The 23,968-nt window shown below is 31.3% G+C and overlaps 1 protein-coding gene and 1 long non-coding RNA gene across 6 annotated transcripts; one reads left to right on the forward strand and one right to left on the reverse strand.

Moving 5' to 3' along the window:
- Positions 1-4,555: 4,555 nt before the first annotated feature.
- Positions 4,556-8,400, forward strand: LOC123204168. Its single transcript, XR_006499458.1, has 4 exons — positions 4,556-4,875; positions 7,553-7,593; positions 7,689-7,857; positions 7,971-8,400. It is a non-coding gene; the product is annotated as an uncharacterized LOC123204168 (long non-coding RNA).
- A 7,385-nt stretch (positions 8,401-15,785) lies between these two features.
- Positions 15,786-23,213, reverse strand: LOC123204603 (calcineurin B-like protein 9). Of its 5 annotated transcripts, XM_044621358.1 has the most exons (10): positions 22,978-23,212; positions 22,570-22,902; positions 22,264-22,456; positions 21,511-21,593; positions 19,436-19,495; positions 19,219-19,327; positions 17,665-17,717; positions 16,779-16,859; positions 16,172-16,284; positions 15,786-16,075 (listed from the first exon to the last, which is right to left on the reverse strand). In XM_044621358.1, the coding sequence occupies exons 3-10, from the start codon at positions 22,340-22,342 to the stop codon at positions 16,012-16,014; spliced, it is 642 nt and encodes a 213-aa protein (XP_044477293.1). In that variant the 5' UTR covers positions 22,343-22,456; positions 22,570-22,902; positions 22,978-23,212; the 3' UTR covers positions 15,786-16,011. The 5 variants fall into 5 exon arrangements, with proteins under 5 accessions (XP_044477293.1, XP_044477294.1, XP_044477292.1 ...); XM_044621359.1 differs by lacking the exon at positions 22,570-22,902 and having other exon boundaries at positions 22,264-22,352; positions 22,978-23,213; XM_044621357.1 differs by lacking the exon at positions 22,570-22,902 and having other exon boundaries at positions 22,982-23,212.
- Positions 23,214-23,968: the final 755 nt, after the last annotated feature.

A 23,968-nucleotide genomic window follows, 5' to 3' on the forward strand; every position in this document is an offset into this window, starting at 1 on the left:
TATATACTTTGACGATTTCACCTTGTCAATTATGGTTGACAAGAAGAAAGGTTAATTAACTTTAGAAAACTCAATGGACAAATTGTATTAATGAATGCTCAGTTGCAACAAAAGCTATGATGGGTGCATACGGTAATCTAATATTATTTGCAAGGATGATTGACTATAGTGCAAATGGAAGATTGTTTGGGTTGGTGCCCTAGAGTCAATCCTCATGATGATACAAGTTCGTTAATAAAATGTTATATTTGTAATTTCTTATGACTATTGTTGTCTATTATAGAATATTAATATATGCTTAGACAAATGTCCTAAAAATAGTTGAACTGTAACAAGGGGATTAATGCAAAACATCTAATTGTGACCCTATGTGCATATTAGATAAATATTCTTAAAATGTCCATAACTTTGATATTACCATGACTAAGAGCACGAGTAATAGTGATAGAGTTATCATAGTGTTGAATGACCTCATTAAAAGATGATGAAAATTTTCAAGTGCCAAAGTTGTTTGTTGATGACTTAGTACAACACATAGGTGTATGTTGTAGATGTGCTCACTAAACTAACCCATTACGAGGATTCAATATGGATGGTTACTTTAGTATCTATGAAATATATCCTCTTAGTAAATGAAGGTACATGCGATTCTTAAACTTGAGGTCACTAGACTGTTTTATGTAAGGATTGACATGATTTAACACTAACCCAACGTAGTCTGGTCAAAGGATTGCTAGAAAAATGGTGATTAGCCATATTATGATTTGCATGAAGTCTATGGTGGATCAATAAAAGATTCGTTACTCCCAAGCTTGAAAGTTGATATCTCAATTAGGGTTTTCTAATGAATGGCAATGACTAACTAAATCTATGACCACAATGAGATTAAGTTTATAGTTAATCCGATATTATCCAGTCATTAACAAAAAGTTAGTTTATGCAATTCAAGGAGTTTTAAGGGAAACTCTTTATTTATACCACAGCCTAACTTGAAGAGATATTGTATTACAAATGGATCAAATTGTATAAGTAACTATATCACTGACAGGTTAAAGAAGTCACATGTTGATCTCTACTAATCGAGTGGTCATGATATCTCGTTAGAGACCAATCTTGGCTTGTGTCTCAACAGATATCAGGTCAAAAGTCTAACATTAATCTAGTCACTATTAACTTAATGAAAAACCTATGAGTCACACACAAAAAAGAGTTGATAAAACTCTAAAGGCATAGAATTTTTCAAGTTGGATCTGATCTAGATTTTAGATTAAGTGTTTTGAGTCCTGGAAAGGCCCCAAATGTATATTTTAGGATACTTAAAGACTAAAGTAAAATAATCTTGAATGGTTAGGGATGTATGTGAGAAAGTACAAGATTGGATTTGTTTTTTCTAATTGGATAAATCTAAACCTAATTCATAATTTCATGTGGGTCATGAGTTTAAATAAAAGTATAATAATAATAAAAATTAAACATATATTTAAATAATATATATAAAACCCACACGAGTAGACCTATATATGTACATATATATATATGTGTGTATGTGCATGTGTGCGTGTCTGTAATTTTTTTACACACGAAAAAAGTGAGGTGTGTACATTATGGGAAAACTAAAAATGCTAGCCTCATGTGCTTTGATTCTTCTAAACATGACTTTCTCACAAACACATGATTTTTCTTTTTACCCTAGCTGCCCATGAGATGAAAAACGATTATCGTGACTTTCATCAAATATTAAACAAATCATGCTCAAGTTCTAATAGCCTTCATTCATATTTGTGTAGATACCCAAGAGCAAGCTTACATTTGATTTTAAGAGTGACTTCGTAACCTTTTACCTTTTAGAGAAAGATGAAATAGCTACCTATGTAGGTATATTGAAAAACACCATATGTGTATTATTTGCATGTTTGTGAATTAATCTTACTACAAGGATAATCCAAATAGGGATTTTTGTGGTGTTTATACTGTTTAATTAAAATTTTAAATTGTTATTCCACTACCCAAGGTCACAAATTCCCTATAGCTACATGTTTAAGTATGGCAAGTTGTATGCTTATGCATACTCGTACATGTATGTAAGCGAAGTCACGATGAGTAATGAATAAAAAGATAAGTCATGCCTAGATAATAGAATAGGTTTGCTCATGCATATGGCCTTGCACGTCTGTGTGTAGTATTTATAAACATGTACACCCATGAAAGACTAATCGTACATGAAGAGGTTGACACACGCTCGTACATCTAACAGTGTACACCTTGCATGAAATTCAATCAATAGTGAAAGTTGGAGAAATATGCTAAGTTTAATGGGTTTTCTCAAAGGATAATGTAAACTTTATGGTAAGCATTAGCACCTAATATGCCCAAGAGAATTATTATATTTACGACATGAGTTATAAGGAATGTGAAAGCTAAAACGAGCTTGAGTTGATTATGTGGTTCGAGATGTTGGCATGTTGACATATCTTATAGTCATTACGAGAGGGCACCATGATTTATACTGTTTACATTGCCCACAGTAGGGCAAGTTTGTAGTAAGACACTCTACTAGCAGTAGGGTACTTTACTAATAGTAGAGCCTAGTTTCAGTTCAACAATTTGTAGTGGTGTAGGTGAATGGACTGAATAACGAGCTTACATGGTAAAGGTGTCAAATCTGTATATCAATCCAATCCAATCAGCCTAGTATATAGTTTAAGATGAGATAATGTTTTCATCAAAGAGATGATATGGTCACACTAGTTTAGAATTCTGAGTGATTTTTTAGTGAATGAACGGGGCCCAAATAGTCCTTAAGAATGTCTTATAGAGCTTAAAGGTTCCTAAGATTACATATATCATCATTGTGGGGGTTTAGAGATGGACTTCTATTAACCTAGTTATAGTGGGTTGAGCCAAGAGTTGTTTGAGGATTTTGTAGAAGTCAGTAGAGTTTCCTACTTACTAAGTGACTTTTCACTCACTCTCCTACTTACTATGTTTTGTAAGTACAAGTGATCGTAATGGCTATAGTACAAGTAGTAGTCTACAAAAGTAGAGTTTGCATGAGGGTAATTTTGTCATTTATGATTTCATTATACATATTTGACTTTAGAGACTTAATGTTATGTTTATGTATTTGCTACACTTATATTATGGATAATTGTTATGTTACTTAATTTATGACATCCTTTGAATGTTTCCATGTATTTCATTTATTAAAGGTATTTTTGTAATTTTTATGTATGAGGTTAAATTTAAATGAATGCATACTCATTTAGACTAAGTTAGTGACATCTTACTCCGAAAGGTTGCACATTTAGAAAGGGTGTTACAAATGATCTATCCTACAATCCATCAATCAAATCTATCATTTTCTTTTTCTAACCTAACTTTGATCCGTATTCCATTATAAGGCTTATCGGATCTTGACTAAATAAAGGGAATCTCCTTACCTACTCTAGCTACCAACTCTAAAGCTCTCTAATCCTGGTTGTATTATCTTTTTGTGATCCTAGGGTCTCAAACTACAGACTCCAATTGATAGACTATTTACATTCTAATAAGTCCTAAGTCAATCGACAGGTGTGGTGCTAGCAATTCTCTCTAGATAAGGACACCAATCAATGAACTATACCATATCTACAAGTGCACCTAAGTCACGGTACTACCTTAGGTAAGCCTATAATCTCTTATTCTATGTTTCATGTCGAATCCCTATAGATTCCTAATCACTCAAAACTCTCTTGGATATCAATCTAGTCTAGCAACACCTTTCTCCGAATACATATGTCACAAGTCATCAAGTAATATAATAGATATCTATCCTATAGAGATTAGAATATCAATCACTAATTTGTTTTGCAGTATTTATTAGCTAGGGAGTCTAAATTGTATTAAACTAAAATTAATGAAGGTGACTAAAACTACTATACTTCTACTAATGCCATTAATAATTGAAAATAGTATTTTTGCTACTATACTTATATAACAACTATTTCTAAGAAATAAGATTTCACCAACAATCCCACGCAAACTTGTAAATAAATGTAAAGTTTTTCTTGTGATTGTAATGTGTTGATGTTTGCATATCCTAAGTTACCCCAGTTCCCCTTGCGAGGTTAACTAAGTGTGTAAGTATTAAGCAAGCACCTATTTTATGGTACTTGGTTAATTTGAACCCTTTACGCTCTATGACTCCAGTAACTCTATAAGGATTTAACTTATTTCTAGTATCATGGTTTCAAGTTCAATGAATGCATGCACTAACGTCATCCCTAGGGCTGGACCTGAGCCAAGTTGGCTCGAGCTTAAAAGCCGATTTGACTCGATTCAAATTCATATGTTTCAAATTTGAGTCAAATATGAGTCAAAGATATATCTCATTTTATAAATTGAGATGAGTTTGAATCAAACTAGTTTTAGCTCGACTCAACTCATAAACTAATCAAACAACTCAAATTAAAACGAATTCTGCTTGCAGCTCAAATTTGAGTCGAAGAATTAATAAAATGGTTGTGTTTCACTATAAAGGGCGTATACGTGTTATTTATATAGTCCATGACTCTCCATTTAATCACTTAGTTTAGATATTTTCAAGTTTCAAATATTTTAGAGAATTCCACGCTTTTTCCCAATTAAACCTAGTGATGAAACTCCTTCATTTTGCTTTAGTCATCCTCGATCCCCCTTGATTTTCGTTGTGATACAGTCAATATATCACCACCACCAGTATTCTTACAACCATATCTCAGTACCTCAAGTTCGTTGATGGGATCTGTTGCACAGTTTAGTACTGCCACTATTCTGACAACCAATCTCTTTCTCTCTATCGTCATTGTGGTTCAGTGGAACGTATTACCTTCTACTCTTTTGTAACCTCTATTGTTGGTAACAACCCTAACCCTAACTCTAACCCTAATTTTGTGTATCAGCTCTAACCTTAATGTTGCTTAAATGTTTCTTTAAATTTTGCATTTTAATGTTTATGAAATTTGTTTTGAAGTGTTTGAATGTTTCTTAAATATATTTTGAAATGTTTCAAAGTTTTGGTTTCTAAAATGTATTATCTTGTTAGGAAATGAGTTTTTGGAATTAAAAAATCCAGATTATCTATATACAACTGTTTTAAACTTGTGTAAATTGATTATGTTTCTCCATCTTTGTTACCAGTTGCTTGCTAGTATAACATAATTATTTCTGATTTTTTTGTATAAAATTACATATTAAACTAGTATAATTATTGCTAGTATAACATAATTATTAATGAAATTTTTTTGTATAAAAAAATTTATGCCCTTATAAGAGTATTTTAGTTGTTAAATGGTTGATTATTGATTGATTAAATTGTATTTGGTATATTGATTTGGATTAAATTGTATTTGTTAAATGCCCTTATAAGAGTATTTTATATACTTGACTTGGTTAAGTATGAAATGGTCTTTGTTTATATAAAGATTTTGACTTGTCAAATCTGATAATTGCATATGCAAGAAAATAACTATATAAAGTTTGTAATATTTCATTATTTGATAATTTGCATATTCAAGGAAACAACCAAACAGAACCATTAAACGGAAGAGCTTATTATGTTTCAATTTTATATGAACACTATACTTAGTTGCAATGGGTATCTATTTAATTATAAATAACTTTGTCTCTTCCTTGATATTAACAATGAATGTCCTTCTCAATTTTGTTGATTTGGTTCGCAATGATTTTTCTTTTCCAATTAACTTAGATGGTAAAAAAAAGAAAGTTGAAGCTGGGAGATTCAAGTTAACCTTCAACTCATACGTTAGTTAACAAATGTAGAGAAGGTACAAATAGAATGTCTATAAACTTTGATAATCATGAGTTTAGTGCATTTGATCATTATGTTATTGATGTTGGGGATATAAATATAGAAGGACAAGAGGTTATAGGGCCTGAAACAATTCAAGATGATGTGGTTGTTGATGATCACAGTTAAAGGATTACAATTTCCAAAGTTAATGTTCAAGGAAATGATAATGAAGATGATGATCTTGTTATTAGGCCATACAAGAAAAAGAAAACATCAACCATTTAGGAGTGTTTCCCCGAGGAATTGTTTGAAGTTGAAAGGGATAATAAATATGATGTTTGCCAATTTTGCTTGAAGGCTCAGTTTAAAGAACAAAAAGAAGTACTTTTCACATTAAAAGGCATATGGACGGATGTCTGGCAAGAAAGAAAGCTCTTCGACAACATGTTTTTAAATGTGGGCAAACAATGCTCAACTTTAAGATTGTTGAATCAATATTGTGTGACTCTTTCTCTCTTCCACCCATTTTGAGGATAAGAGGAAAATATGAGCACCATAAGGTAATTTGTTTAACAACTATTATGGTCAATGTAATTGTTTATGCTAAATATATTGATGAAATTAATGTTGTGTGAATTTTGTTGAAATAAATTTGGGTTTCTTAGGTTAGAGAAGCAATGGCTCATATGGTTTTCTTGGATGAGGAGCCTTTTATGTTGGTTAAATATGTTGGATTCAATTTTTCACTTGGATTTGTTCAACCTCTGTATGAAAAAATTGAAAGAAAACAATTAAAGGCAAATTGTGAAGGTGTTTATGAGCTGAACGAAGGAAGTTAAAGAAAATTTTTGTGGAACTTAGTTGAGTAAGTGTTACTACTGATCTTTAGAGGTTAGATGCCCAACATATTGAATATATAGTGATAACAGTGCATTGGGTTGACCATAATTGGTGTTTGAATAAAAGAGTGATCAATTTGTCTGCCTACCTCCCCTTAAAAAAGGTATTAACATTGCATAATATTCTTTAATTGTTTCAAGGAATGGGAAATTGAAAATAAGGTAAAATAATTATATTTTTATTCAATTTTCTATTAAAGCTAAGTATTCAAATGAAATATATTTTTATATGAGTTTCTTATTTCAATGTCTATTGTGTTAGGTTCATATGATTACTATGGACAATGCAAGCACAAATGATACTTGTCTAGTTGTGTTGAAGGAGGATTTTAAAGTTCAACAAAGGTTGATTTGTGATAGGAAGCTTTTCCATGTTTGTTGTACAACACATTATTAATTTGTTAGTTTAAGACGAGGTCGAAGAGATCAAAGAGGCAATGGGCAATGTGAGGGAAAGTATTAAATATCTCAAGCATAGTGAGGCCCAACAGAAAATTTTTTGTGAGATTGCTTAATCGTTAGGCATTAATGATAGGAAACTCATCTTAGATTGCTCGAGAAGATGGAATAGCATTTTGGAGATGTTCAATGTTGCTTTAAGATTCAAAGAAGTGTTTCCTAGATTTCATAAGAGAGATAAATATTATTCTAATTGCCCAACTACAAAGGAGTGGCAAATGATCGTTGTTGTTTATGATTTTTTGAAGATTTTTAATGATGTTAGTAATATAATGTTGAGATCAAATTATCCTACTTCTAATTTATACTTTGTTGAGCTCTTTAGAATAAAAGAAATACTAAGGGATAAAGAGTTTGATCCTGATCCATTTGTTCATCTAATTGTTTCTAAAATGATAAATAGATTTGATAACCATTGGGGCAGGTTAATTTGCTTATAGCAGTGGCTAGTACGTTGGATCCAAGGTAAATTCTTAGAAATCTTGCATTTTGTTTAATAATGTTTTATATTAAAATTGATGATTGACTTATTCATTTCTTCTTTTAATGTTTGTGGCAAGATTAAAGTTCGGCTGATTGAGCTTGTTTTTCCCTTTTTATATGGTGAAGATCAGACCATTGAGGAGATTGAGAATGTCAAAAAGGTTTTTCAAACCTTATATAACTAGTATATGAAATTTTTATCTTTGGAAAGTGCTAACAATGTATAAACACGAGTTAATGGATCAGGTAAGTTTTAAACTTTGAAAGTTTTGTTACGTAATGAATGTTTTTAATGAAAATTTTGGTAGGCATGTCTCATGACTCTCATACTACTAACTGTATATATGTGCAAAATGAAGGTTGGCAATGCTTAAGACAACAGATCAGGAAGGTCAAATCCGAACCAGTTGTCAAGATAGAGCGGATGTGTATCTCAAAAAAGGTTGCTTAGAAACAAATGAGGAAACCAAATTCTCTGACTTTAATGCTCTTCAATGGTGGAAGACAAATCATTTGAAGTTCAAAGTTCTTTCTTGGATGGCTGCATAAATTTTAGTGATTCCAATCTCTTTTGTAGCCTTAGAGCAAGCTTTTAGTGTAGATCAAGAGTTATTAACCCTTATAGGGCATCATTATTGCCAGAATCTGTCAATATGATGATTTGCGAGGGTGATTGGATTAGAGTCATGCATCGAGTGAGAAAACCATCACAGCTGGTTAATATTTGTTTCAATTTGTTGGATATTTTGGATAGATGTTGAAATGGTTCTCAATCCTTTTTTTTTCAAATATATATATTTATTTTGCCTAAAGGTTTATAGTGAGGTTGAGGTAACATTACCTCAGCTTTAAAGACATCGCGACAACATTTTTTGCACCTAATTTGCATTTTTGAAGTTGAGTTTTTAGTTAGACTTTTTTTGTCTCTTTTTCTGACCACTTAAATGTATGATGTACTTAATTAATTATGATTTTTCCTCTTTTCAAATGTGTGTATTTATGGTGACAAGTCTTATGGGAATGGGGTGATTTTTATATTTTTTTTATTGGCTTTGAAGAAAGGTGAGATGAGGGTTTTGCTATAAATGGAAGATTCATGCTACCCTCTAACTACCAAGTTGTCCTTCCTTTGAATTTTTTTTATCATAAGATTATTTCTCATAAGTGTCTTAGCTTTTTCTTTCTCTTTTCAATTTTTTTTACCTCTTTATTATTTTTTTTTTGAAAATTATTTTATGATGGTTGAATATGTTTTGTGCACTTTTCAATTTTGTATCAGAATCACTATTTTATTTGCTACTAAAAGCTTTAGCTAATATAGATAGTCCATGTTCTGTTAAGGGGCTATCGAATATATGTGATATCTAGTGGATATTTCATTATATGTAATTATGCACATTCTAGTGGATATAATTTGTGTAGGTTATTTTGATGAAATGCTAGAATTGGTTTGGAAAAAAAAGGGCACCAATGAACTTGTAGATGAGGTTGTTATTGAATATGCACATGGAAAGGAGTATCAGTTATTTTTCTAAAATATGGATATTTTCATATGGATTTGGCACAACCCATGCTACTACAAGGTGATAATTTTTTCTTTTTATATGCTATTATTATGAGAAGTTAACCTTACTTTATTAGACTTATTTTCTTTTTTAATATGGATATTGATATTTTGAGCATATGTTAAGGCTACAATCAAATTCTCTGGTGTTGAGAGTGATCTCAATTGTAATGTTGATGAATATAAGGAAAATATGAAACAGGTAAACTAATAATAATCACATAATACTAGTTATTCTACTTGATATATAGTGTATTGGCTAAATATTTTGTAACTTCATAATGATATGTGTAGGTTGGTCAATGTAAAAAAAGAATCAACTTTAATTGCAATGTTTGGTCCCATCATTGGCCATATGTATCGGTTGGTTGTCATAGGTAAAGGTTTAGGGTATTATTTTACATCTAGTAGTATCTACATATTTGTGTGATTTGATAGGTTGAACTGATGATTCTTCATGATACATTTTGATCCATTAAACTCACTTGTTGATTTCTTGTTGGCAAATTAGCAGAATTTGGTTGGTGTCCCCGAATCATTGTGAACCTTGGGATTTCTTGTTACCATTGCCATTTTAGTTTATGGATGATTAAATGTTATGAAACTTGGGGTTTTTAATGTAAAGGATGCTTGGAGTACAAAGTCTATTTACAACTCTTCTCCATGGATTATACTTATTAAATGAACCTATGTTTTCTGATTTTCATTATTTCAAATTCGTGGTCTGCTAAAATCATGCCAAGGATTAAAGATTGTGAAAATTAAATTGAGTTGAATGTTCGAAGATGCACTGATTATGAAATTAATATATGTTAATGGATTAAGCTTAATAGTCAAATTCAAGCCACAAATTCGAGCTAGAATTTAAATCACAAATACGAATCATGAATTTGAACACCAAATTTGAGCCATATCTACAAGCCGAGTTACGAACCTTGTACTTAAACATCAAATCAAATTCAAATTAACTTAAGTTTCAATTCAATGAACTCGAATTGAACTCAAACTATCATAATTTTCTATAAGTCGAACTTGAGCCAATCTATTTTCGAGCTCAGCTCAGTTCATATCCAGCCCTTGTCATACCCACCTTTCGATAATCTATGTAAGTCTACTAACATGTGCAAAGTTAGGCCCTAAACTCAACACAACACATTATATATCCATTCATTAAATCAAATATCGACAATAATATTAAAATATAAAATAGTAAAAACTACATGTTCATGGGGATCGAAGTATCCCTCTCAATTCCTAGAATAATAAAGTTTAGCCACTCATGTAATTCAAAAACACATCAACAATTATAAAAATTCATAAACTTGAGACAAGGTGAAAGATTGTGACACTCTTCTCCAAATGTCAATTTGAACTATTTCGACACCCAATGACATATCTCTATTGGTGGTGTCATCCTGAATAACTAATACCAAACGATATACATCGGTGTCTCGGATGCCTAGTGAAAACATACAACATCCTCGATGTCTAACAGAAAGTATACCTAATGCACTTACATGTCAGGCCTTTCCCATATTGTATTACATGATGCTAAGACGCCTATTGTCAAGTATGTGGGTAAGCATCCTAGATGTTAAGATGCCCGGGGCCAAGTGCATAATAAATCATATGAGTATCAAGGTCATAGAGACTAGCCTTATTGTTTTCACTACTACACTGTACACAACTTGGTGGATAAAATAAAGATATACATCGTATTATGTTTTCGACTCAGATCTAATCCAGTCGAGATCTGTGTTGTTGTCCACATAGTTAGGCATCTTCAATTATCCATCTCATTATTTTTCGAGTTTCATTAGGGCTTATCTATACTCATTCATTTCCCTAGTCATTTTCCATAGCCATTTTCCCATTGCATGAACAGGCATATGAGGCCATTGCTTCATGCTCATTTCCCATGGCCCATGAACGAGTGTCACACCTCTAGCTTGAATGGTCATTCACCTAAACCTTTAACTAACGATGTTACTCCCCGAGCACGTTTGTTTGCTCCTAAACTAGTCATTCCTCCTAGATCATCATAAATGGATGTTCATCCCATAACGAATGGTTTTTTAGGGTGTCACTATTTAACAAACATTCCTAGGGCAAACGAAGTTCGTTGTCTCTAATCTAGGGGATGAATAGTTGTCACCATTGTGTGAGAGTGACCATTCGTTGTTGATTCGACTTCTTTACCTTACAGATGTTTGGCAATTTTTGGCCACCAAATCACAATTTAGCATTCCTAGGCATGTTTCTACCTCAAGACAACCATTAATCAATGCTCATACATTAGATCATGAAAATAAATATTAGATTCTTACCACAAGTTAAATCACCATGGCTAATTACTAGAGGCGTCAAAGGGGCTACTAGCTCCAAGCACGACCCAGGCTACTATTTATTCATGTGATCTAACAGCGTATGACCTAATACTATAGTGGGTCGTGCTCGGCCTGTAGGCCAATCCAGCCCAACATGACACTATAGTCATGCCTTTAAAAACAACAAAAAAAAAAAAATCCAAAAAATTAAAAAGTTCTACCCAACCTAACCAAATTAACTTTTTTAAAATTTTTTCTTCAAATTTTTTTTATAGAAACCCATCTCCCCTTCCCAAAATTTATACACTCTCAATCTTTTATTTTTCTCAATCTCACATTCTCTAATCAATCTCTTATTCTCGAACTATCTAAATTCATAATCAATATTTCTGTGTTTAAAATTTAGTTTTTGAATTTTGTTAGTCAATTGATTATTTTTCATTTATCAAAATATTACAGATGGATACGAGCTCAAATGAATTCAATCCATTTGAATACTATGACACTGATGATATTATTGACAATATACGTGGAAGAAGAGCACAAACACCAACAAGTGAAAGTAGGAGAGTCACAACTTGACAGAAAAAAAAAGAAGCAAAAATCTATGGTGTGGGACCACTTTGATCAAACACAGGAAATGACTGAAAGAAGAGTAATTCGATGGGCAATGTGCAAACACTATGACTCATGTTTGAAATGTGTCAGTTTGGGTGGCACCAGTCATCTTTATTGACATATCACAAATTATTGTAAAATAATTTCACACGAGATAAGAAGATAACAACAAATTGCCTTCACCAGATCACAATTTATTAGTGCTAACGTCAATGTAGTAGAAGGTTTGAGTGGTTCCAAGTGCATTAGAGAAATGTTTAATTTCATCCATGATCAAACTAAAATGTGACACTACATGACAGGTATGTTGTCACTTCTGACTAACCTTTTTCTTACACTGAAGATGAAATTTTAGTATAGATGATGCAGAATAATATTCAACCCACATTTAAAAGAATTCTTAGGTTTACCCTTATGACAAATATTTTTAGAAATTATGAATTAATGAAATTAAAAATTTATAGAACTTGGTAATTTTAATGATGTTATTTCAATAACTTCAAACTTATGAACGACCACAAATCAAAACATAAGATACTTATGTGCAATGCCTTATTTCATTGATTATGACTGACAATTGTGTAAAAAAGTAATTGTACTTAAGTCATTAGAATATACACATAAGGATATAATTTATAGGTAATTAGCTAATATTTTTTATGAATATAAAATTAATAACTCTACTTTTACAATGAGTTTTGATAAAAGAAAAAATAATGATAGAGTAATTGAATTAATGTTAAATCATATATATATTCTATTTAGTGAAAAAAATTTTCATATTAAATATACATGTCATATTATAATTTAATAACTCAAAATGATTGAAGCATGACTAAAGATCATATATCAACAATTAGAAATATCATCGTATACATTTCATTATCTCCATCACGAATTCGAGCTTATCATGAATTTTGTAAGTCAATGAGGTTAAGATGAAAAAAGTTAAAAGCAAATGTTAAAATTAGGTGAAATTCAACATATTTCATGTTGAAAGCAGGCGAAATGTATGAATTAGTTGTAATATGCTTATTCAATAGTCAACCAAAAAATTCTATTTTTTTAATACAGTTTATGATTGAGAGATTGTTATGACTCTAATAAACATGTTGGAACTTGAAGACAACCACGAACCAATGCTCAAGTGTGTACTATTTAACTACATGTTTAACTTTATATAATATGTTAGAAATTAATGAAATTTTTAAAGAATATAGGTATCATAATACTTTCTAAAATATATCTAAACAAATAAAATAGAAATTTAAAAAATATTAAACCGAAATTCCTTTACTTTATGTTGCTACCAAGGGCAAAATTATTAGGAGTAAAAAATTGTTTAAATGCTATTAATGAAAATTGTTTAATTTCCAACGATAATAGAGTAGACAATGTTCAATAATTTTTATTGCAAATATATAGTATTTATGAAAATAAATATGGAAGGAGGGCACAAACTTCATAACATGAGGTAAGTTCTGTTAATTCATGCAGAAGAAAGTCATGCATATGGCTGAATAAAATTGTGTAATTGGAAAATAATTTTTATTTAATCTTTTAATTAAAAAATTATAAAAATTAGTTTTATTTAATTAACAGGCCAACCCATGGTCAACCTGTTAAGGGCTCAACATCGCACATCCTTATATATATAGAATTGTGTCATAAGCCTATATATTTTAGCGAGCCGACTCAACACGAAAGGCCCATGACTATGCAAACTTTGGTCGGACAAGGCCTACAGGCCCGATGGGCCACACCAAAGTTGATCGAACTTAACACAACCCATTGACACCTTTACTAATTACACATCCTTAGCATATTCATCATGCAAATCATAAAAAAATAGACACATTTCCACTATGCTCATTCACAATACTCAATATTTAGCGCAAGAACAAAAATAAAATCATGCTCTTTTAGTATCAAATCATGCTAACAAGGAAAGGATCATCTACTTACCTTTCCTCTTATGAAAGCAATGATCTTTTTGTGGCTTGGCTTGAATTTGATGTTTTGATGTTTCAAAATCTCCATCTCACTAACTATTTTTTGCTTTGAAATCACAAGGTTCCAAAATTAGCCAAACAACCATAAACTTCTTTTTATTTTGCCAAAAAATAACATCAAAAACAATTGTTCCCCTTCATGAACAGTCGTTCCAACTATTTCCAACTTAAATGTAAATCTTGAAATCACCATAAAACTAGTCCTTATCTAATTTTAAATTCGTGTGAACTGATGAACGAACTTACGCCCTAACATGAATGCTTTAACCATTTTCACGCAATCAACGCAAAATGATGGATTTGCCCTTCTCAACACACAAATAGGTGTCCACCCTTACAATGAACATCCATTCTAGCCACAAACAATAACTATTTAATTTTAAACACATCAACACAATAATCAAGGCCAAAAGATGAGAAAACCGTTGAGCATACCTACGGGTATTACAATCTTCCGTTTTAAAAGAATTTTGTCTTCAATATTCATTCGAACAGTTATTGAAACCTTTGTTTCATGTCCTGTTCAACATCCTGCATGGCTTCCTCAACCCTATGGTTCCTCTATAGAACATTAACCAAAGAAATCTGCTTGTTTCTGAGGTTTTTTAACTCACCTATCAAGAATCTGAACCAAATTATCCTTGAATTCCACATCCTTTATCCTCAACACATAAGTTGGGTCACGATATGCTTATGCAGTAACGACATATGAAACACATTATAGATATGGTCAATGTTTACTGACAACACAAGTCAATAGGTAACCTTACCTATACGCTCCCAAAATTTCAAATGGTCTCACATACCTGATAGCCAACTTACCTCTCTAACCAAACCTCATCACATATATATAGGAGGAAACTTTCACAAAGACTTTATCACCCAAATTGAACTGTAGGTCTCGTCTATTTTGATCAACATAGCTCTTCTAACGATCATGGGTTTGTGTCATCACCCAGATTGAACTGCAGGTCTCGTCTATTTTGATCAACATAGCTCTTCTAACGATCATGGGTTTGTGTCATCCTCTCCCTAATTAGTCTGATATCCTCAATCATATTTTGAATCACATCTGACCCCAAAGCCTATGCTAGAACATCTTTTGCTTACCTTATCCCAATAAAAAGATGATCTATACTTTCTCTTGTAAATTGTCTTATAAAGAGTCAATCTAATGGTCACCTGATAATTATTATTATAATTGTTATAAGCAAACTAGATCAATCACAACACATCATTTAAATCATATACAGAAATTTCCCTAATTTTGTAAACTCCAATTTGCAAGAGAGATAATTATAGTTATAATTTTAAAATTATACATATAAATTTTTATAAATAACTTCCAAGTTGGAAATGTGATACAACCATAATTCAAAAATTATAATGCTTCCATTTTTATAAAACTGAACTCGTTCGCTGATGTAGAAGGTCTAATTTAAAATTGACAACCACATAAATACATGTAAGTCCTATAGATAGTGTGTCCTAATTGTTTGGCATAAGGGCAATAAAATGAGGACCAAAATTAAAAGAAACAAAATTGAAGAGGATGAATGAAAGTTTGTATTATTTCAACTGACCTCTCTTCGCCTCATTCTCCCCTAAACCTAAATCATGACGAAGTATATCCTTTGTTTGAATCACTTGGTATTGGAATTAAAGTAAGAAAAACGATATTAATCAAATCAATCTAAATCTACACATTTGGGAAAGAGCTACACATCACCAAGCTTCAAATTTAACCGAGTACTAAACTAAGTATTATATAGTCAGTCACACATCAAAGCACTGTTCCCTTCCCTTTCTGCACTAGTTAATTTCAAAAATCAAATACAAGGGAAAACACACAAATTTTCTAAGCCGATTCCTGCTTCAATTATGTAGCAATCTCATCAACTTCTGAATTAAAAACAAAACTTGGAAAAGTAGTTGTAATATCCCTGCATTTACATTACCAAATGTAAGGTGTATATTAGTCAGAAGCAACTGCAATTAGTAAAACAAAATATTCAACGCAAGCAAACACAATTACTTACCTCAAATATGGAAGGGTCATGATCTTTAACAGTGATGGGTTTCTAGAAACGAAATTTTGCCATTCAGATTTATCTATCTTACCATCCTGGTCGACATCAGCTTCAATGAATGTCTATCAACAGGAAGTTGAACATGTTAAAACTTTAAGTCAATACTAAAAAAGGCATACAATTATATAATAAAGTGACTGGAAAAAAATTATCGCCTCCACAACACATGTTCATATGCCCCAAAATCAATTGATCAAAACCTGATCAAACCCATTAAGCCCCTGGCAAATCCACACAAAACTCATGCCAAGCCTGTAGTCTTATACTTAACAAGCCACACATCCACAAATTCAAATCAACCTTATGAACAAAATCTGATTAATTTTTTTTTTAATAATGTCCCATTACAATCTAAATATGCTAGAAAGATCAAGAACTAATAATATTATACTCCAATTCAGTGTGGGAGTGGGGATGGGGCTGGGAAGTTATTTGACTCATAGGGTTTTTAAAGAAGCTCACATTGCAGCTAAGTTTTGAGAAAAATAAAATCCCAGTACAACTGAGGTTAGCCAAAACATAAAAATAATAATAAGATCCAATAGCATTAGCTCACCTTATCAAGAATGATCTCGATGGTTTCATCAGCCAATTTCATTTCAGATTCACACAGAAGTGCAATTAGCATTTGCTTGACCTGCCAAAATCACATATAATGAAGTTGCCTGCAAAGATGATTAGATAAAGCACAACTGAATCAACGACGATATCCAGAATCCAAACTTCAACCATTTTTATTTCTTCACCACTTATCTAGACAATTTTAACTGCTAAGTACACGAAAAGGCTCATTAAGCATATGGATGGTATACGTTTTGATATGACACAGAAAAAGCTTTAGTAGAGAGGTGCCCAGCAATCATTATTAATTAGAGGACAGGGAAGAACAAGTCACAGAGTATCATATTGTACTGAGGAATAAATCTTTTATCACTTGACATATTTCTTCATGCACAAAATGATGTTGAAAAACTAAAAGAAAAGAACATATGTATAACTGTATCACATGCCAATCAACATACAAATGACAATTTCCCCAAAAATCATTTATAACTGTATCATTGAAAATATTATCTATATATTCAATGAGTCAACAAAATAGTACAGGACCTGATCGTGTAACAATGAAAATGCTATCTTTGTGGAAGACCATCAATTTATCGTAAAAGCGGAAAACTCATACTCCTGTTTAGAATTTCCACTTGAATTGCTTGGCTCATTAAAAATAATACCAATAACCATGATATGAGCCACAATTTCTGTCACATAGGTTGAGTGGTTGAAAATTCCCACCACCATGGTTTTGAACACACTCAAAATCAAGCTCCCCATGGGCAAAGGAATATTTAGTACCATGCAAAATGAATTGACAAAAACACATAAAGTGGGTTCCAGAAGAACTACCATGACAGAGCACATGAAAAGAGTAACCTCCAACATACCTCTTGGCGCTCAATAAATCCAGTACTATCAAGATCATAAAGCTTGAAAGCAACTGCAGAGACATTCCAGATACACATATAGTTAGAATTAGGATAATAATGAAAATAATGGAAATTTAGGACAATATTTGAATGAATGATATGAAAAGAACAAAAGAGGAGTAGCAGTAAGGAAAAAGAGGAAAATAATAGTGAAATTATAGTTTTGGGCATCCTAGCTATGCGCAACCTTACTACTGATTTAAGAGGTCTTCAGCGTCTCGAATGGCCAAAATTGGGAGTCCCCAACTCCTCGAATTGCCTATATATCCTATTATAATCCCCTTTTATCAATAAAATGATTTGTGTTTCTACATTGGTTGTATTTCTGTTTTTTCCAATTGGGTAGAAAGAAATATAAAGATGAAAAATAAATAAATTTTGAATTAGTGGGATAAAAATTAAAATAAAAAGGAGATTTTTCCAATTTTCCCATCTTGAGGACAAGGTAATTTTCGAAGGGACGAGTAATGTTAGAATTAGAATAATAATGGAAATTACATATTAAGGTAATATATGAATAATGTAATCAGGATAATAAGGAAAATAATTGAATTGCATAATATTTGAATAATGAAATATTAGGACAATGATTGAATTAATTAAGTGGAATCAAGAATTGTAATAGAGTTTGAATTAGGATAGGATATTATGATATGAGAAGAATAAAAGGGGAGTAGCAATAAGGAAAAAGAAGAAAATTATAGTTTTGGGCATCTTAGATGTGAGCAGCCTTAGCACTAAATAGGCAAGTCCCCAACGCCTCAATGGTCGGAATTGGGAAGTCTTGGCTCTTCAAATTGTTGATTTATCCTATTGTAATCTTTTTTATCAATAAAATGATTTATGTTGCTTTATTGGTTGTGTTTGTTCGTGATTGTGTTTCTGTTTGTTTTTCCAAATTGGGTAGAAAGAAATATAAAGATGAAAAAAAAATCGGACAAGTTGGATAAAAATAGAAAGAAAGCAAAAAAATTTAAAATTTTCCACTTTAAGGAAAAGGTGGTTTTCAAATGGGCACATAATGTTAAAATTAAAATAGTAATGAAAATAATAGAAATTAAATATAATGATAATATCTTAGTAATGGAATCAAAATAATAAGGAAAATAATTTAATTGGATAATATTTGAATTAAAGGAATTAAGAATTTTGATAAAGTTTGAATTACGATATTAATATTATGATAAGAATAAAAAGGGAGTAACAATGAGGAAAAAGGAGAAGGAAAATTATAGTTTTGCGCATCTAAATTGTGGACAAGCTTAGGGCTGATTTAGGAGGTCTCCGACACTTCGAATGGCTAGAATTTGTGGGTGTTGGCTCCTCAAATTGTCGCTTCTCCTATTGTAATCCCCCTTTATAAATAAAATGATTTCTATTCCTTCATTGGTTGTGATTTTGTTTTGGTTGAATAATGGGTTGGGCTCCTATCACATATAGTCAAAAAATACAATGGAAAAAGATTGACGTACACAATACTCTAAGTCAACAGACCACATCCAGTTAACTTACAATTAATCTTGTCTTCTTGAGGAGCATTTGGATGAAATACATTGAGAGATCTAACAAAGTCACCAAAATCAATGACTCCCTTCTGTTTGACATCAAACAGATCAAAGATCTACACACAAATTTAAGGCATGTTAGAATCTCAAAAGTAATACAAACAAATTAATTAGTTGATATTAATAACACTTATAATGCTTCTAATGCAAGTTTATGTGGATACCCTATTAGCAAAGAGATTCTCTTTCTTTCGGTTCTTGAAGAGAGCCAACTGAAATTCTTCCTGCATATGCAAAAAAATAATTAAAATTTAGTCTCAAATACAACACTACCAAAATTAATAAAAAGATTCAAATATCTGCTTAAAACTTAAATCATAACTCATGATGACAATTAACTTTCTTTATATTGTCTGTTCTCATTTTAAGCTTTAATAATTTTCATCATAAAATCAAAGAGATCAATAAATCTTAAAGAGATGAGTGAAGGAAAAGAGAGGTAAGATGAGAAAAACAAGAGAGGATTTTGGAAAGATGCAGTTAATAAACCATGATATGGAATAGGGAATTACAATATGTAAGTAACTGGGCGGTGAAATAGAATGGTAAAATGTTTATGGTGGTTTATGGGGCATATGGTAGAATGGTTGCTGCTTTATTTTTTGTGAAAGATTGATGTAAAAGTTGGTTCTAATTTGACTACTCAAAGATAAAATATATTCAAAAAAAGTCTTCTTTTTCTCCTTAAGGATTCAAGAGAATTGGCAAAATATAGGGTAATCACAAATCAACTTGTCAACACCCTTAATTGACTGGAAAATAAAATAAACAATAAAACGATGTGCACAACTTTTGTCTCCTAAGAACGATATATCATAATGTGATTAGGTATTGTTTTATCTGTAATTTTCAACTATCCAATCACATGATGACATATCGTTATTTGTGCACCGAAGTTGTGCACATACACTACTCTAAAATAAAATCCAGGAGATTTGGTGAAGGTTATATATGAAATCAAATTGAGATATAGAGGTCATAAGAATCACAAGTCATGGAAAGTCTAGCAAGCTCCACACAAAATTCATGAGAAATATAGAAAGCCGCAAATTTATTATAGCAATCATATCAACACATCTTGCACTACGTTTTCATGTATATATATTTGAGTTGTGATGGTAAGTCATCAAACTTACATCACATTTAGAGTTGTCAATTTTTAATACGATCAATTAACCCAAAATAACAAGAAAAAAATAAAATTAGGGTTAAGTTTTTTTTTTTTTAAACATAAAATTTACCTTGAATTAAACTGATATGAGTCAAAACTAAGTCGTGTCAAGTTTGGGTTGGCACGAAAATAACTCGAATTAACCCAAACTTACCTGAATGTTTAGAAAAATGGCACTATAATAGAATTTGTCAGGAGTAAATTGAAGAAATATTAAAGGACAACTATTAACAACAGTTGAAATCCTCACGTATTACATATTGTTGTATCTCCATATAATTATAATTACTCCCATTATTCTTGATTTCTATTAAAAAAGATTATTTTATTTTTTAATTGTGAGAATGACATTTGGTTACTAAAATTATTGACCTTTTTAAAATGATCTTGGTATGCATTTTTTTTCAGATCATTTGTAAAAAGGGCAAAATGTCATGTGTGTTTTGTTAATAATAGATTGTAGTAATTTGGAAATGCAATTAAAATGCTAAAAACATTTAAGAAAGCAAAAGCAATAGACAATTTTGGTCAATTCAGGATGTGTCGGGTCAATTTGAACACAGTTTAGGTTGGGTTAGAGTTGAAAATTTTCGAAACGAATATAATTCGGGTCAAGGTAGGGTTGAGAATTTATGACCAAAAACCCGAAATGACACAATACGAACACAATTCAGTGACACAAAGTATCTGGTCTAATCAACTTTGATGCAATATATAATTCTAAAGTGAAATTCAGCCTTGGATTTGAAGAAAGAAAACTAAAGTGTCTTCAGCAGCCCAAATTGTAATGCTTATCCATTCTACATATGCAACATCTTACCCTTTATATTACTTTGTGAAAAGTTTTATTTATTGGTAGCCAGGGGGCTTAGGGGGTTTGTCAAAGGAAGACAATTGTTCTGAATTACCATCTATGAAAGAGAGATAACTAATAAGTAAAGATATAGCACTTTTACATAATGAGAAGCCGGACTAACATAGCATTAAATATAATGTATGTATGTTTAAGTGTAAATGCATATATAGATGAGGAAAATCCTTTGACACAAGCAATGAAACACGAGATACCTTGCTTATTAATCCATCGTCAACCACAGAACTGCTGATCATTTTGAATAGTTCGTAAAGCGCTTCAACTTCACTGACACTAACTGGGGATCAAAAAAAGCAGCAGATGAAGATAACTTAACTTAACATAAAATAGAGCACCTGAGCAAATGGGCACACATAGAAGATTAATCTAACTTCAACAATTTCTGAACTGCAGACTACTTTCAGACCCTAGAACCTAAATAGCCAAGAAATAGAATATCCCCAAGAAGATGGCCCCAAGGAATTTAATCCCTTGCCCTTGAAACCAAGGGATTTTACTCTAAGCCTGGCCCTTGAGACTAACAGAATCTATTTGGACATAACCATCTTTGAAAATGTTTTTTTCTTTTTCCATTCCATGTTTTATATCAACTATAAAGAAAATCACCCCATATTCATCCTAAGTCAAAATAAACTATCAATATAAAAGCAAGCCTGGGTACCGGTAAAATACTCACAATCTTCAGAATTATTATGTTTCCTCCAATAATCAATTGAAATATCAGGAAAACTAAAACATGTTATACATCAAAAATCAAAATAGAAGGCACGGAAAAAAATCAAGATCCTAAACTTCCAAGATGCAAAAAGTTTAGCTTTATGATGTTAATATTTTATATGTTTTTTATTATTAAATTTCATATCTAGTACCAATCAAAGAAGCATTGAACCATGGCTCATAGAAACTCAAAACAATAGTTCATGAAAAAAAAAAATCCAACGACTTACAAGCAGTTTGTGAGGCGAGAACTACAGGGTCTTCATGTCCAGGGGGCTGTCTTGCAACTTTAGAATGAAAACAGCCCATTTCCAATAACCTATAACGAAGGAACAAGAAAGAAGCCGAATACAGCACACTTCTTCAACAGCAAATCATCGTTTCTAAATCCATCTTCATCTATACACGCCCGAAATCTGGGCGCTAGTATGCAAAATAAAGAAAAACCAATCCATATGTAAAATATATATTAAAACAAAAAAAAAATCACAGGACACATTTTTTGAAAACGACCATTGGTCAGAATTGAAATATACCAGAAGGGTTGACAAAATTGGATAAGCATACTGGGAATAAACGAAGCTTGAAAATAAAACAAATAAATTTGTTAAATATTGATTCTACCACTCCATTTTTCCTTTTTAAGATGCCTTACGAAAGAATGATAGAAAAAAGTTTATATTTACTTTTGTTTTTCCTCGCTATAAATAATTTAAATAATAATAAAATCAGCAACGTAAACCACGAAATCAATAAAATGAACATTTAATTTTATAATATTACCTAGAAAAATGAAAAAAAATAAAATCCCTAAAGAAAAAGGTAGCTACTAAAAAGAAATCGAGTTTGGTCTAACACGTCAATTATCACTGCAATTTAAGCAAACACAGCTTTGTTAGAAAGATAAATTAAATTAAATTAAATTAGAAAAAAAAAAGACTTACCGACCAAAAGATCGGCCGGAAAATGTCCCGTCCCGACGAGACTTTGATTAATGGATTAATTTTGTATAAGAATAGAGAAGAGATAGAATAATAATAATGTGAAGCTATATTAGGGGAAAGATCGTGCGCTTTGGGAAAGGGCGATCGAACAGCTGAAATTATGAGCGGTGTACCAAGAAGCTTCAAGCTAGTCCACTGTGACTGCGTGCGTGAATGTCTAAGCTATAGAACGAGAAAAAGGTGGGGGCAAAACGACAGAGTGAAGAGGTCACGTGATTATCGCGTGTGTGAATTGATGAGCGGCGGAATGGTTGAGAATTAATTAAAACTGAAAATTGTTAAAAATTCAAAGTAAATAGATGTAGTTAGATTCGATCATGATGACTAGTAACGGAGAATTTTTAGCAAACTCTTGATTATTGAATATTATTTTTTATTTAAAATTATTTAATTATATTATGATGTATTATTTATATATTTAATTATATATTAAAATATATATATAATTTTATTATTATTATTATTATTATTATTATATTTGGGGATATTAGTAAAAGGGAAATTAAATTAATTACCCATTTTGCCCCATATTAAGCGAAAATACTCACTTTTTCTATTCTTAAACAAAAATTATCTAAATATTTTTTAAAATATCGAAACTACCATTCACCATATCTATATAAACTCTCTCACTCTCACTTTCACTATCAACACTTCTCATATTACTCAAACACTCAATCTCACTCTCATTTAAACTTAATATCAATTATTACAGGCAAGGTTTTCAAAACCGAACCGAAAAAAAAGTGTTTTAAATATTGGTATCGATTGGACTGTTTGGACCGGTCAATTGAACCAGAATTATAGTTTTATGTAAAAACTTAAAAAAAATTATGTCTAATTAATAATTACATATGATTTACATAGTGTGTATATATATATATAGAGAGAGTTTTGAATATCCCAAATTGGGTATCACGATCACACAAAT

The sequence above is a fragment of the Mangifera indica genome, chromosome 20, assembly GCF_011075055.1.
Source record: "Mangifera indica cultivar Alphonso chromosome 20, CATAS_Mindica_2.1, whole genome shotgun sequence".
In the NCBI taxonomy this organism is placed as follows: Eukaryota; Viridiplantae; Streptophyta; class Magnoliopsida; order Sapindales; family Anacardiaceae; genus Mangifera; species Mangifera indica.

Excerpts from the sequence above, each read along its gene's own strand:
- LOC123204603 (XM_044621359.1), bottom strand. The coding sequence starts at position 22,342 with ATGGGCTGTTTTCATTCTAAAGTTGCAAGACAGCCCCCTGGACATGAA. Across the intron at positions 21,594-22,263 it reads TCTCGCCTCACAAACTGCTT|TTAGTGTCAGTGAAGTTGAA; the intron begins GTAAGTCGTTGG and ends TTTGATCCCCAG. Across the intron at positions 19,496-21,510 it reads ACGATGGATTAATAAGCAAG|GAAGAATTTCAGTTGGCTCT; the intron begins GTATCTCGTGTT and ends TTGCATATGCAG.